The sequence below is a fragment of the Alosa alosa genome, chromosome 8, assembly GCF_017589495.1.
Source record: "Alosa alosa isolate M-15738 ecotype Scorff River chromosome 8, AALO_Geno_1.1, whole genome shotgun sequence".
Classification (NCBI taxonomy): Eukaryota; Metazoa; Chordata; class Actinopteri; order Clupeiformes; family Clupeidae; genus Alosa; species Alosa alosa.
The window spans coordinates 33,631,831-33,644,842 of NC_063196.1; the positions used below are offsets into that span (position 1 = coordinate 33,631,831).

Here is a 13,012-nt window from a genome sequence, read left to right on the forward strand (position 1 = left end):
CAAAGAATGCTAGGCGACACAGGGTAGAACTAGCCTTTTGTCAAAGAAGGTGGGGTAACTGACCAGTTCACACACAGTTCATTTGAACAGTGAGCACCAGTGTCTATTTAAACACACTTACATCTGGGGCTCATGGGTTGGATGATCATTTATCTCATCCTGTAAGAGTATGTGGGCCTTATCATATTTAGAAGAGAACAGCATTAACCAGTCATTTGTAACTGGATAGAAACATTACCATTAGGACATTAAGAGTTAACATGGTTCAGAAAAGGGGCTTTAGTGCAGATGTACAATATAAAAATATCATACATGGGTCTATAAATCTAACAGCCTATTATCTACAGATAATCATGTTATTACATTACTGTAAATATGGATAAAATTCTGCTCAGCAGTCCCGGACGTCATATCCCAATACAGGCTATAAATATAACATAGAGTGGACAAATTATGAGTATGATATTGAGTATTGAGTGTATAAGCTGTCACATAATGTCTTTATCTTGGTGCTGTAGGTGAAACTAAAGAACTGTGCTGTGTGCTACTCCTTAAGCATGAATACATTTTTGCAACTAACCACTAGATGGTGCTATGTCTCCTATGCGGCAGTGTTTTCTCAACACCCTGAGCTGGGATGGCAATGACAGTAGAGGTCATTCATTGTATGTGCAAGAATGCTGCAGACACTGGGTTTTGTGTGTGTGTGTTAATTAAGATGTCAGGTTTGGGTTGCTTCAGCCCATGTTGAGTAAGGAGAGAAAGAGACAGAGAGTGAGAGAGAGAAAGAGAGAGAGAGAGAGGAGGAGGAGAGTGAGGAGAGAGAGAGAGAGAGAGTGAGAGAGAGGGGGGCAGTGGAGGTCACTCAAGGCAATAGAGGGATGTTGTCCCTCTCCAAAAATATAGAGGTTGTCGAGCCCCATCAGGCATGAGGCGGCCTTGGTATGACTCAACCACTTACACCCCCACACACACACACACACACACACACACACACACACACACACACACACACACACACACATCCCCCTCACCTTCCCCCCACACACGCCCAGCCACAGCCAGCGGGGACACAGGCACGACAGTCACATGGGGGTGGTCAGACCGTGTCATGTAATGATATGTGCTTTAAAGACAGACACACACACACACACACACACACACACACACACACACACACACACACACACATGCCCATAAATACAGACATACACACACACACACACACACACACTTATTTTGGGCAGTGTTTGAGCAGATTGGCGAGCGAGTGAGCAGGCACACTAGTGAGAGACAGCACGAGCGAGAGAGAGAGAGAGAGAACACATTTCCATTTCAGACTCAGTAAGCCCTGCTTTAAGAAGAGCGAAAAGTAATGAGGAGAGAGAGATTTGGGGAATGAGTATGAGGATGAGTTGAGGAGAGGAGAGGAAGAAGAGAGAGATGGAATGAGAGGAAGAGAGGAAGAAGAGAGAGAGAGGAGAGAGAGAGGAGAGAGAGATGGAATGAGAGGCATGGAGAAATGAGGCAGTGAAAGCAGGACATGCCCCACCCTTCATCCCCCTTCACTGCTGTGGGACCACGACACAATACAACACCTACAGTGTGCCTGCCTTCTGACACAATACAACACCTACAGTATGCCTGCCTTCTGACACAATACAACACCTACAGTATGCCTGCCTTCTGACACAATACAACACCTACAGTATGTCTGCCTTCTGACACAATACAACACCTACAGTATGTCTGCCTTCTGTACCTGTACCCCCAACTCCTACACAGTATGTCTGCCTTCTGTACCTGCCCCCCCTACCCCCCTCTCTCCTACAGTATGCCTGCCTTCTGTACCTGTACCCACCCCCCCCCTCTCTCCTACAGTATGCCTGCCTTCTGTACCTGAACCCCCCCCCTCTCTCTCTCTTTCTCACTCTCTCTCTCTCACTCACTCACACACAGTTTCTCTTTCCCTCTATTTTCTCCTCCATCACTTTTGTATCATTCTTCTCACCTCTCTCTCTCACCTCTCTCCCTCTCTCTCTCTCTCTCTCTCTCTCTCTCTACTTCTCTTCCTCTGGCACAGCCCCAGGAGTTAGCAGGTACACCATGTCCACTGCACACAGCTGCATATAGCACAGCGCCGTAGTATGCCACTAATCACACAACACGGCGCGCCGCGCTGCGTAGCACGGCACCACCCTCACTAACATCCTACAAAGGCACAGCAACATTATACAAAACACAATGCAGCTCAATACATCTGTGAACCAGTAGCCTTCACCATAACAAGCACAATTCGGCCCACTGCAGTACAGTATAATACAACACAAGCAAAAGACAAGCCATTACAATGCAACACCATATACGTAAGAGAGCATGAGCCCTTACCATTCTAGCACAGAGCAAAGCACCACTGCATAGACACAGAGCACTACTAAATCTTACAGAGACTTCACTCTGCGCTGTACGCAGGGATAATATTAACAGCCCAGAACTCCTCACACTCCTCCTCTGAGTCTCATCCCTCTTTTCCTTACTATCTCTCTTCTTCTCTTTCCCTTAGGAGTGCAATCTCTCCATTCTCTCTCCCTCCCATCTCTCTCTCTCTCTCTCTCTCTCTCTTCTGTTGTGCTCTGAATGAGAATGCATCACATCACACCCAGATAGCACTGCAAACCCTTATATAAGCCGGCCACCACCTCCTTTCTACTTCCTCTCCCTCTCTCTTCTCTTCATCCCTCTCTTCTCTATCCCCCTCTCTCTCTCTCTCAGTTACACATATCCCCCTCCCCCATTCAAGGCCCCCTCACAGAAGCGTGTGCTGCCATTCTGCTGGGATTCTATTAGAACGCTCGAGAGGGAGAGGGTTTCATCTCGCTGCTTTCACTGATCCAGAGCCTGTACGCTTCCTCAGATAGCGCAGCACAGCACAGCACAGAGCCGCCAGGGCCAGCCAGACAGACTGACCCAGGCCCAGCTCCTATCATAAACACGTGGACACGGACAGGAGATCAGAGGCGAGGGAACGGAGGGCGGTCAGAGGAGAGGACGAGGGGATAGAAGAGATGAACTGATGAGGGAGGAGGACAGAAGGAGGAAGCAGAAGGGTCAGGACTGGACAGGAAGGGACAGTGTCTTTATGTTAGCATGGTGCTCTGGGCAGTCACTCAGGAGAGAGAGAGAGGGAGAGAGGGAGGGCAGAGGCAGCAGGCTTCTCCTGTGTTTTGGTTCTCTAATGCCACCTCTCCCCCGCCCCACTCCCCCTCTTCTCTGCTGACTCTACTAAACGCAGACCCAGCCTGTGTCAGCATGCCAGGGAGATACGAGATGGAGGGATGCAGAGAGAAAGACGGGAGAACAAGATGGAGAGTAGGAGAGAATGACATAGCGGTAACTACCAGGAAAGAAAACAGAAGAACCTGATGTGGGCAGAGGAATGGACAATGGAGGCCAACAGGAAATATGAGCATATACAAGGGATGGAGGAGAGGAGAGAGAGAGAGAGAGAGAGAGAGAGAGAGAGAGAGAGAGAGAGAGAGAGAGAGATCTCCCAGAGGGGCGTGGCAACAGATAGCATTCATATCACTGATCTAAACAGAGAGAGAGAGAAAAGAGGAGGAATAAAACCTAATAAGAAGGGCTGCAGAACAGAGTAGCGGAAGTAGAGAGGAGGAGTAGAATGTAGGGAACCATCTGCAGGAGAATAAACAAGAAACTAGAAGGGATTTATGACAGAAGGAAGAAGGGGAAGATTAGAGGAGTTGAGAATAGCCGGAGCGAAAGAAGAGTTCGGAATTCTGGGATAGCGGTGGAACTCTGGGATAGTGGTGGGGGTTTGAAGGAGAGTGTGGAATTCTGGGATAGCAGTGGAACTCTGGGATAGTGGTGGAGGTTTGAAGGAGAGTGTGGAATTCTGGGATAGCAGTTGAAGGAGAGTGTGGAATTCTGGGATAGCAGTGGAACTCTGGGATAGTGGTGGGGGTTTGAAGGAGAGTGTGGAATTCTGGGATAGCAGTGGGGGTTTGAAGTCAGCTATGCTGTCTAGAGGGCATCGTCACCAGACAGCACTCTGTGAAGCAGGCCACATTTAGAGAGTACATTTCCTGTCTGTTTAATTACCACTACCGTCAGCTCCAGCCAAGAGCCTCCTATCACCCAGCCTCCCAGAGAGGAGAGAGAGAGAAAGATGGAGGGAGAGAGAAGAGAGAACGAGTGGGTTAGTGAGTGGGAGAGTAAAAAATGAGTCTGGAAAGAAAAACAGAGTGATATAAAATGGCAAGATAAATAGACAAGACTTTTTTACACTCAGACTTTCTCCTTTTGATCATGAAGACAATTTCATATTTAAACACAATGTGGAAACTCTGTGGCAGTATCCACAGCCTCATATAAGCATTGTATCTGTATGGTGCTTATGAAATCTATACAGGACATTGAAGTAGCTTTTAGCAGCAAGTGTTCAGCATCTGTGCTTTGTGTGAGTATTATCTTTAGGATTGGATGTACCATGGGAAATAATAATAACCCTAATTTAACCTTTGGGTGCCCTTAAGACTGTCTAGAGGATTGATTTGTTATAAGCGATATTGTTATCACTCATTATTTAGCATATCATTTCATTCCTTGACCACATTTGCTTTACCACAATAGTTGTTTAATGCTTTGGTTGCATAACTCACTTGTTGATCATCATTTTCAGACTGAATCATTTTCAGAAAAAAAACAAAAAAAAAACAGGCTAAATGCATTTGAGAGTACCCACACCCACACACACCAATCTATTGCCCTCATGTTACATTCCCACATAGCCTAGTCACACCTAGTCATCACGCAGTTTCCAGACAGCCCCAACCCCCAACAGAAAAAAGAACATCTGAGAGGGGCGACTAATGTCACCCCATGTGACTGTGTCCTCATGAGGATGCAAGAGTGTCTGTGAGCTCACCCTGTTATTCATGATGAGGGTACTGGGTGGGCACCACGCAGTCACGCTGGCAGCGCTGCATGCTACTGCCACAGGGCCACCATAGTCACGATGTAGTGATATAAAAAACCTTCGGCCAGTCTCATTCTGTACATTTAGATCAGCTCTGATAGGATTGTTCACATTTTGATAATCTTAAAGTATAAGACAAGTGTTTTGTCTAAACGCAGCAAATTGTCTCATGGTGGTGTCTGAGGAAACCTTGGCTGTCTGTCTACTGTTGATGTTTGTCATGTTATATAGCAGTTCCTAATTACTGCTGCCCTGGATACCAAAGCTCGCTCCTAAACTATAAATGCACACAGATAGGCCAGTATGTTTGGAAAAGAGGAGAGAAACAAACATCAGAAGAACAGAGGGCATGAGAGAAAGCAGGATGCTCGAAGCTCTCTCTCTCTTTCTCTTTGTCTCTCTGTCTCTCTCTCTCTCTCTCTCTCTCTCTCTCTCTTCTCTCTCTCTCCCTGGCTGGAGCTGATATTTTTATTATGTGATGAATTATAAATATGGCTTGGGCTCAGGCCGGGCTGCTTGCATCATATTGCAGCACTTGTTCTCTCTGATCTGTGTTTTTTTCTCAACCTCTCTTCCACGCGAGCGGCTCGGCTACACTGCTCCCAGTCGCTACCTGGATCCAAACAGGAACTAAAACAAAGGACTGGCTTGTCCTTGATTAAAGTCTCGTTAATTGCCAGATTTATCTTTAAAGTATACCACTTGAGAAAGTTACAATTCCAGTTAATCATACATTTGACATAAGGTTAATCATAAGGTAATAAAAAAAGCACTTATGCTCCGTAAGATCTTAAGTTATGCTTCAGGGAGTTTTGTTTAAACTATATGGTATAAAAAATAAGCCACAAATGAAATACTAATCTACTAGCATATGATTAGACCTATTCCCTAAAGTCAAAGCAGAGGTTACAGTGAAGGGGTGGAAACTGCTAGCTGTATAGATAAAGACAGTTGGGATGTTTACTAACTTTACGTGAGGTCGGCTGAGGCTGTCGTCACTGGGACATTAAAGCAGACAGCTGGAGAGACTGCAGCGCGGCTTTGCTTTTGTGCCTAAGGTAAAAAGCAGAAGGCTGTCTCTTTGCTTTTGTGCCTAAGGTAAAAAGCAGAAGGCTGTCTCTTTGCTTTTGTGCCTAAGGTAAAAAGCAGAAGGCTGTCTCTTTGCATAGACCTTTGCTTAGGTGTCTCTTACTCATAACATGAAGCTATCTTAGGCATTTTATCCATGCTCTACACCTGTCGAGAATAACAAAGGATTCTTCTCCACAACAGGATGGACATATTCTAAAGCCATACACATCTTTGATGTGGTTATTACATACTGTTGGCTTTAAAATGGACCTCTAGTGGCGTGATTCTACGGTGGAAGGTATATTTTCCTGCAGTCTAAACTCTCTGGTTAACATTGATACAATATGCATTAGTGATCTTGAGCATAATGTTACAATGGAACTGTATACACGGTCAGGAGGTTTCCCAGTTGGAAAATGAGACGGATGCATTGCTTTTAGTTCCTAGTATATGAACCTTGAGACTTCAGCTTCTGCTTGTAAACAAATCTACACAGTTCCCGAATTCCATGAGTCAGCCATGTTGGGCCTGCCTAGGAAGTGACTTCACAGTCTGTGTACTATTGAGTGAACTGCACTGATGTATACATATTATGTTACTATATGAGATGTAAACCTACACATCATCTGGGTAATATATACACATAATGGGTAGGGGAAAAAAAACTATTATTGTGGCTTGCTGTGTAATGCAAGCTTTATCAGTGTTACAAGATATCTGGAATTGGGCAGAGTTGTGGATTGACCTCATTCTCAAATAATATTTAATGCATGGGGGTGTATGGCTAGGATGGGGGTGTATGGCTAGGATGGGGGTGTACGGCTAGGATGGGGGTGTATGGCTAGGATGGGGGTGTATGGCTAGGATGGGGGTGTACGGCTAGGATGGGGGTGTATGGCTAGGATGGGGCAGTGTTACAGAGCGAATGTGCACCCGTTTGGTACTATACCCCAAAGGCTAGAATGTGTTTAGCACAGCCAGGGCTAAAACCGAAATAGTCAGCCTAATATGACAAAAAGACAACCCACAGCAAGTAGGGGTTTATTACTTTTAATCAATTCAGCTACCTACAAAATGTCAACCACTTTCACAGACTGACAGGATACAGAGGGAGGTTTAATATTACATGCGTCGAAGACATCAATCTCACAGCTTAACCTATGTGTCATCCAGGTAAGGTATGTATTTGTCTTCTTATACCAACTATTCAACATTTCAGCGATTTGGTGTGCATAGCTCTAAGTACAGAAGCAACAAAAACCCTTTGTTTGATTTTTTGTTACAGATTATTATAGATGTATTTTTTACCAATAACAAACCACATGGGGAGAATAAACTAACAGGATACAGTCTTATAAAAGTAAGGTCTCTCAGAAATATGCACCTTTGCTTTACATTGCAAACGTTTATTTATTTTCATTTTTTTCAGAGCATCCAAAACCTATGTTACAGTAAACAGCCAGTCCCCATCCTGCACGTATTCAACATCTTTCATTGAACTGCATATTCATTAAGAAAACAGTTTATTTTTGCGGTACAACCTCAACATTTTATTTCATTTTATTTCAGCTTAACCTTATCCCCCCCAAGATCATTGTGCATTATTTTACAACAATGGTCACAGTCTGTAAAGATAATATTGACAGAAAGAGTGGCACTATTGCAAACTTGCAGGAATATGGAAACGTTCAACTGTGTCCTAATACTGAGCATGCGTTTGTCAATTTTCGCTACTGTCATGTGTTCATTTTTTTCAAGATTTTTTTTTGTTCAAACAAGTTTTTATTTATAAGACTAAAATCTACCATTGCTCATGCAGAAACGCACAATTCACATCACTTGGAATGCAATGTCTATTACGGCTACAGACTCTAGTTGCACATTGTCTAAACAGTAACTGATGTGTGTTGATGAGGATAATGAACCAAAGACAGCAATCGATTTTAAGTGCTTTTTCTGAAGTCATATCGGTAAGTTGATTATCTTTTCCCCTCCTTAATTTGTCATGACAACATCAAAATAAGGATCATGACAGTAGCTTCGTGGAATGACACAGTTTACTAAGACGATACTGATATACTGGAAAAAGAAACAAAACAAAAACGCCTTGTAGAGCATTCCTAATATAGTTTTCATCCAGCAAAGAGTACATATCATATATATGTATATATATACTTGTGATAATATAATATATAGATATATATGATAAAGAGAATAAAAACTTCACAAGTGAGCTAGAGCCATCAAGATAGCACTATATACAACCTTTGGAAAAAATGATACAGAGTATAAGAAATCATTTTTACGAGGACAATCATTGAAAAAGCAGACAGACAACACACAGAACAACATTTACAATGGGGGGAGGTGATATGTGCATGTGTGCAAACCGAGAAGGTTAATACCATGATAAAAGCATGTTTGCGCTTTCCCACAAACTGCGCTGTTGGTAAAAGCCCCGGGTCTGGGAACTTAGCCACTGCCAAGCATCTTTGTGGCGCGCTGGTTGGCTTCATCAATCCGGGTTTTGTTGGAATCAGCCTAAGGGAGAGAAAACAGCAGTATGACGTTACCTGAATCTGAACACTGAACACGCAGCATTTTTTGTTTATGGTATTATCGCTTGTTTTGCTGATCAAGAAGGTCTTAATTTTGCATGTCTATGCACGAATTTGTAAATATCACTGATTATCAGCCAGTTTCCTGTACATTCCTGGTCTGGGCTAGACAAAAAGCTGTTTTTCAAAAAAGATTTAAAGTTTTCTTTTTGTCTAGGACTAGGCTTAATCCATGTATGTGAAACCGGCCCAATATGTTTAATATACTGGAGCTCCCCTGCCATTGTTGAGTGTGTTTCTTAATTCTTGATTCTAAAATATTCTAGTCAGAAAAATGTTGTCAAGTTGTTTGGAGATTCCATGATGACCTGAGAATATGCTGCCTTGTCCACAAGGAAATCAATGCATAAAAATCACAAGTTAACATCACTTCCGGGATTCCTTGGGTCTGGTGATTAAGTGCCCATACCTTCTCCATGATCCTGTCAATCTGGCGATTCTGGGTGTCAATCTCGTTGCCCATGTCCAGAGCCATGTGACGCAGGTTGCCGATGATGCCGCCCACCTGCTCCAGATTCTCATCCATCTCGTTCTCTCGGGCGTCATCTGTTACCCTGCACATGCACACACACACACACACAGACAGGCTCCATAACCCGGGCGACACGCCAGAGGACACACACAGCAGACATGTAAACAAGTACACACTATGCGCTAATACACAGACACACACACACACACACAATCACACTCAATCTATCTCATACACTCACTCTCACACTCTTCACAGACACACACCCTATCTGTCAGCAGACATACGTTCACACATACACACACACACACACACACACACACACACAAAGGCATACACACACGAGGGAAGTCAACACATCCTCCCTACACCTCCAAGTTGCCAAGGTGCTGCATTAAGGCAAGACTACGTGCTGATTATGTAAGATCAGCAAGAGAGGTCCCATAGTTTCACTCATTTCAACTGCTTTGCCTCTTACACCTTTTCGCTCCCAACCCTGTAATGCCCTTCGACCTACAGACAAATCCCCTCTGGACCTCAACTCTCCCACACACACACACACACACACACACACATTTGGATCTTGCTGACCTGGTCCCATGGCACCAGGAACCAGAGACAGTGTCCAGCTCACCTCACCAGCTGTCTGACTCAGCACGCAGTGAGCCTTTCAACTGCCCCCAGCACAGCCATTCTGCTCCTGGGCACAAACCTTGAGTTGCCCCTCCACCTCTATTACCCTTCATCACCTGAGCAGATTCTACTCCCATCTTCACGAAGAGGACACAGTCTAGACTCTTTTGTTCTATGATTCCTTGTTGGTGGACTGCTTTGCCCAATGCTTTACATTGTAGTGATAGTTTTGGGATCGGATTTCTGTAATCTGATTTGTGTAAAAATCTGTATTCTGATTTCCGAAAAAAAAATCTGATTCCTGTAATGTGTTTACCTTGTATATAACGTATTTAATCCTACTAGCAGCCTGCATGTGCTCTTTGTCTCTCGGTCTCTAGCTTCACGTTCGTTCGTCTCGTGTCCTCCCGAGCCCATCCCCATCCCCCACCTGCCCCGAGACAGCCCCTGCCCTCACCTGCGGATGAAGCCTCCGCTGATGGCCATCTGTTCGCGCTCGTCCACCACGCGGGCGGGCTGGCTGTTCACCACGCCGTCTTGGTTGTTGCCCCAGGCCTTGCTTGCTCCGCTCTTCATCCTGTGTGGAGACGCGGGGAGAGAGAGTGAGCGGGCGTGCCGGACCACGGCCGGACGCTTCCGTGCTGGCTCACTCGTTTGTTCTCTGTGTTTCCTCTTTTCTTTTTTTTTTACATTTCACATTACGCCCACACGGAAGCCATTTCTTCATTACAGACAAACACAGACAGTGGGGTAGGGAAAAGGATACGACACATCCCAACAAAAACGACAGGAAGCAAACGGTTAGACTAGCAGAGAGAGGCAGACCAGGGATGGGGGAGGTCATTCTCTTATTAACACCTGTTCTTCACATGCTGCCTTCCGCGATGGACACACAACACATGGAGACAAGCCCTGTGCCCTGTCTCACGCTCCTATCCTTGACTGCTGAATGATAACTGTATACTCTCGGACGCGGTCATCCCACTATGGCCAAGTTGTTACTCAGATCGTTTTCATCCTCTCCGTTCTTCTCTTTCTCAACCCTTCCCCTCTATCCCCCCATTCTCTCTCTCATCCCTTCCCTTCTATCCCTCCATTCTCTCTCTCATCCCTTCCCCTCTGTCCCTCCATTCTCTCTCTCATCCCTTCCTCTCCTTGCTGTGATTCCCCTATGTAATGGAACGATCTCCCACACGTTAACTGGGACATGCGCCGACTGAGACAATGACAGATAACATACAGGACAGGCTTCGGCAGACAGACAACACAGAGCAACAGGACTGCCATACCGGTGAAAGACAAGTAGAAATAAACTGTGAACGAAAAAAAAAAAAAAAGAAGAGAACGTCTTATCCCAGAGTGCCCGGTTTGCCCTACCTTGTCTTTACATTTCCAATCTCCTTGCAAGAGATTATAGATACGTCTGAGATTTTATTACTAGCATAACCTGGGAAACATAACTTTGAAGATTAACTGTGAAAGCACTATGGAGAAAAATGCTGCATTTTCTCTCTAAGTAGCAGCCATTTTGGTGAGCCTCGTATCTGAAATGGACTCCCTCCCTCCTTGTCAGCTCAGCCGGCTGTTTGTTGTTGATAGTCTCTCGGTGCCGCTGGGCCCTATCTCCTCCTCATGGCCGGTAATAGAGAGACTGCACTCCTTAGGATGCCTGAGGAGTTTTCCACTCTTGATTGGCTGGAAAGACAGGGCAGAATACCAAATAGGCTCCCCAGCTTGGGGAATCAGGTGTGCCGGCGCTAATTTATGTCCCTTCATCTGTCTGCAGAAGGGTCTGCTGGATGGTTGCCCCTCTCCACGCCTTCAGGGAAACTCTAGAGTGCAACTCAGAGAGTTGGTTCTGAAGTCTTCAAAATGGAGGAGGCTTTTTCGTATAATTTTGTCCTATCTTTCAGTCTAAATTGGGCCGACATGCGAAAGAACTGGCATTCCTCCGGAGTTCACCCTCCATGTGCATGGCTAACCTTGAATCCTGGGTAATCATAACTCATGCTTTTGTTCTAGGGAGAGAGAGCAGTCTGAGATTTTATTTGAAGCATCGGACTGAGGGAATGTTTCCTTCGATCTTTCTCTCCCCTCCCCCTGGTATCTCTTGGGCATCAACTAGTATAGTGCCAAGCTCATCTGGAGCAAATGTGGCTCTACAGTAAATACACTGGCGGCTAAAAGCTCAGCTGTGACATGCCTATCAGTTGCCCAAGGCGCTTCACCAAATAACAACCCCCTATATTCTCTCATTACATCTCAAGAAAAATCCGCTACGAGCATCTAGATTCGCTTCAGCGTTTTAAATATTGGTTCAAATGAAGCAAAAATGAAATGTCTCTGGCGCAGTTCTTTTTTTTATTTGCATGCTGTCGAAAGGCCTCATGTCATGCGAATTACATTCGAGTGAAGCGTGATTTGGATTGACAGTGGCATAGAGGCTTTGCTCCACAGCCCGCCGAAAGGAGAGAGGGAAGGAAAGAGCGAGAAAGGAGAAAAAAAAACCTCTGACAGCAAAGCGTCTCATCTATCGGAGTGAAGGTCTATCAAAGCTTCAACTGAACACACACCGATGGTTAGCGCTCCTCTCTTCTCGTGTTTGGAAAAAGAGGGAGAGAGCAGCTCTACTGACGCGTCCTCCGTCACGCAGAGCTAAATCCCGTCAGCGCGTGCGTTCACGCCTCGCTCAGAAGCGCTCTTTCCACTCTGTGCCTGACCCAGTTCTCTGCCATTGCTTGTCACCCTCACCCCACCCCCCTCTCCCTATGGGGAAGAAACAAGTACACATAACCTTGGTGTTTTGCTGGAGCTACACCAGACTCTGAGCTAGGGCCTGTAATCCTTTGCCTTCTCCCCTTCAGCAACAACACATCTTCCCTTTCATTCGCCGTCTCCTACACCTGTCTGGCATTTCCCAGTCAGTACTCAGGCCTCTCACTGTTAAAGCAATTAGCATGGCATTTTTGAGCCATTCAATTTGATGTTCACAATAGTGCAGGAAAAAAGTGCTACCTTCTTGCTTTACTGTGGGATAATTGTTGCATCTGTCTGGGTCTGTGTGTCCACAGTTCACATTTGAAAACACCATTTAGCAGTTAGTACCATTAAGGCAAAATTTAAAGGGTTCATAATTATCATGAATATTAGTAGCACTTGTTAGCATCATTAGCACTGAGTTGCATTAGCATGCATGGGCATTCACGGACATGCTGTCTGGTC

At 45.2% G+C, this 13,012-nt stretch overlaps 1 protein-coding gene across 2 annotated transcripts in view; it reads right to left on the reverse strand.

The window, feature by feature from the left end:
- Window positions 1–7,101: 7,101 nt before the first annotated feature.
- Window positions 7,102–13,012, reverse strand: part of snap25a (synaptosome associated protein 25a) — a 28,085-nt gene continuing 22,174 nt past the window's right edge. For both annotated transcript variants that reach the window (XM_048250096.1, XM_048250095.1), the window contains exons 6-8: window positions 10,248–10,367; window positions 9,095–9,239; window positions 7,102–8,608 (exon numbers count right to left, since the gene is read on the reverse strand). In XM_048250096.1, coding sequence (XP_048106053.1) covers window positions 8,540–8,608; window positions 9,095–9,239; window positions 10,248–10,367 — 334 coding nt within the window. In that variant the 3' untranslated portion in view covers window positions 7,102–8,539. The remainder of the gene's footprint in view (window positions 8,609–9,094; window positions 9,240–10,247; window positions 10,368–13,012) is intronic.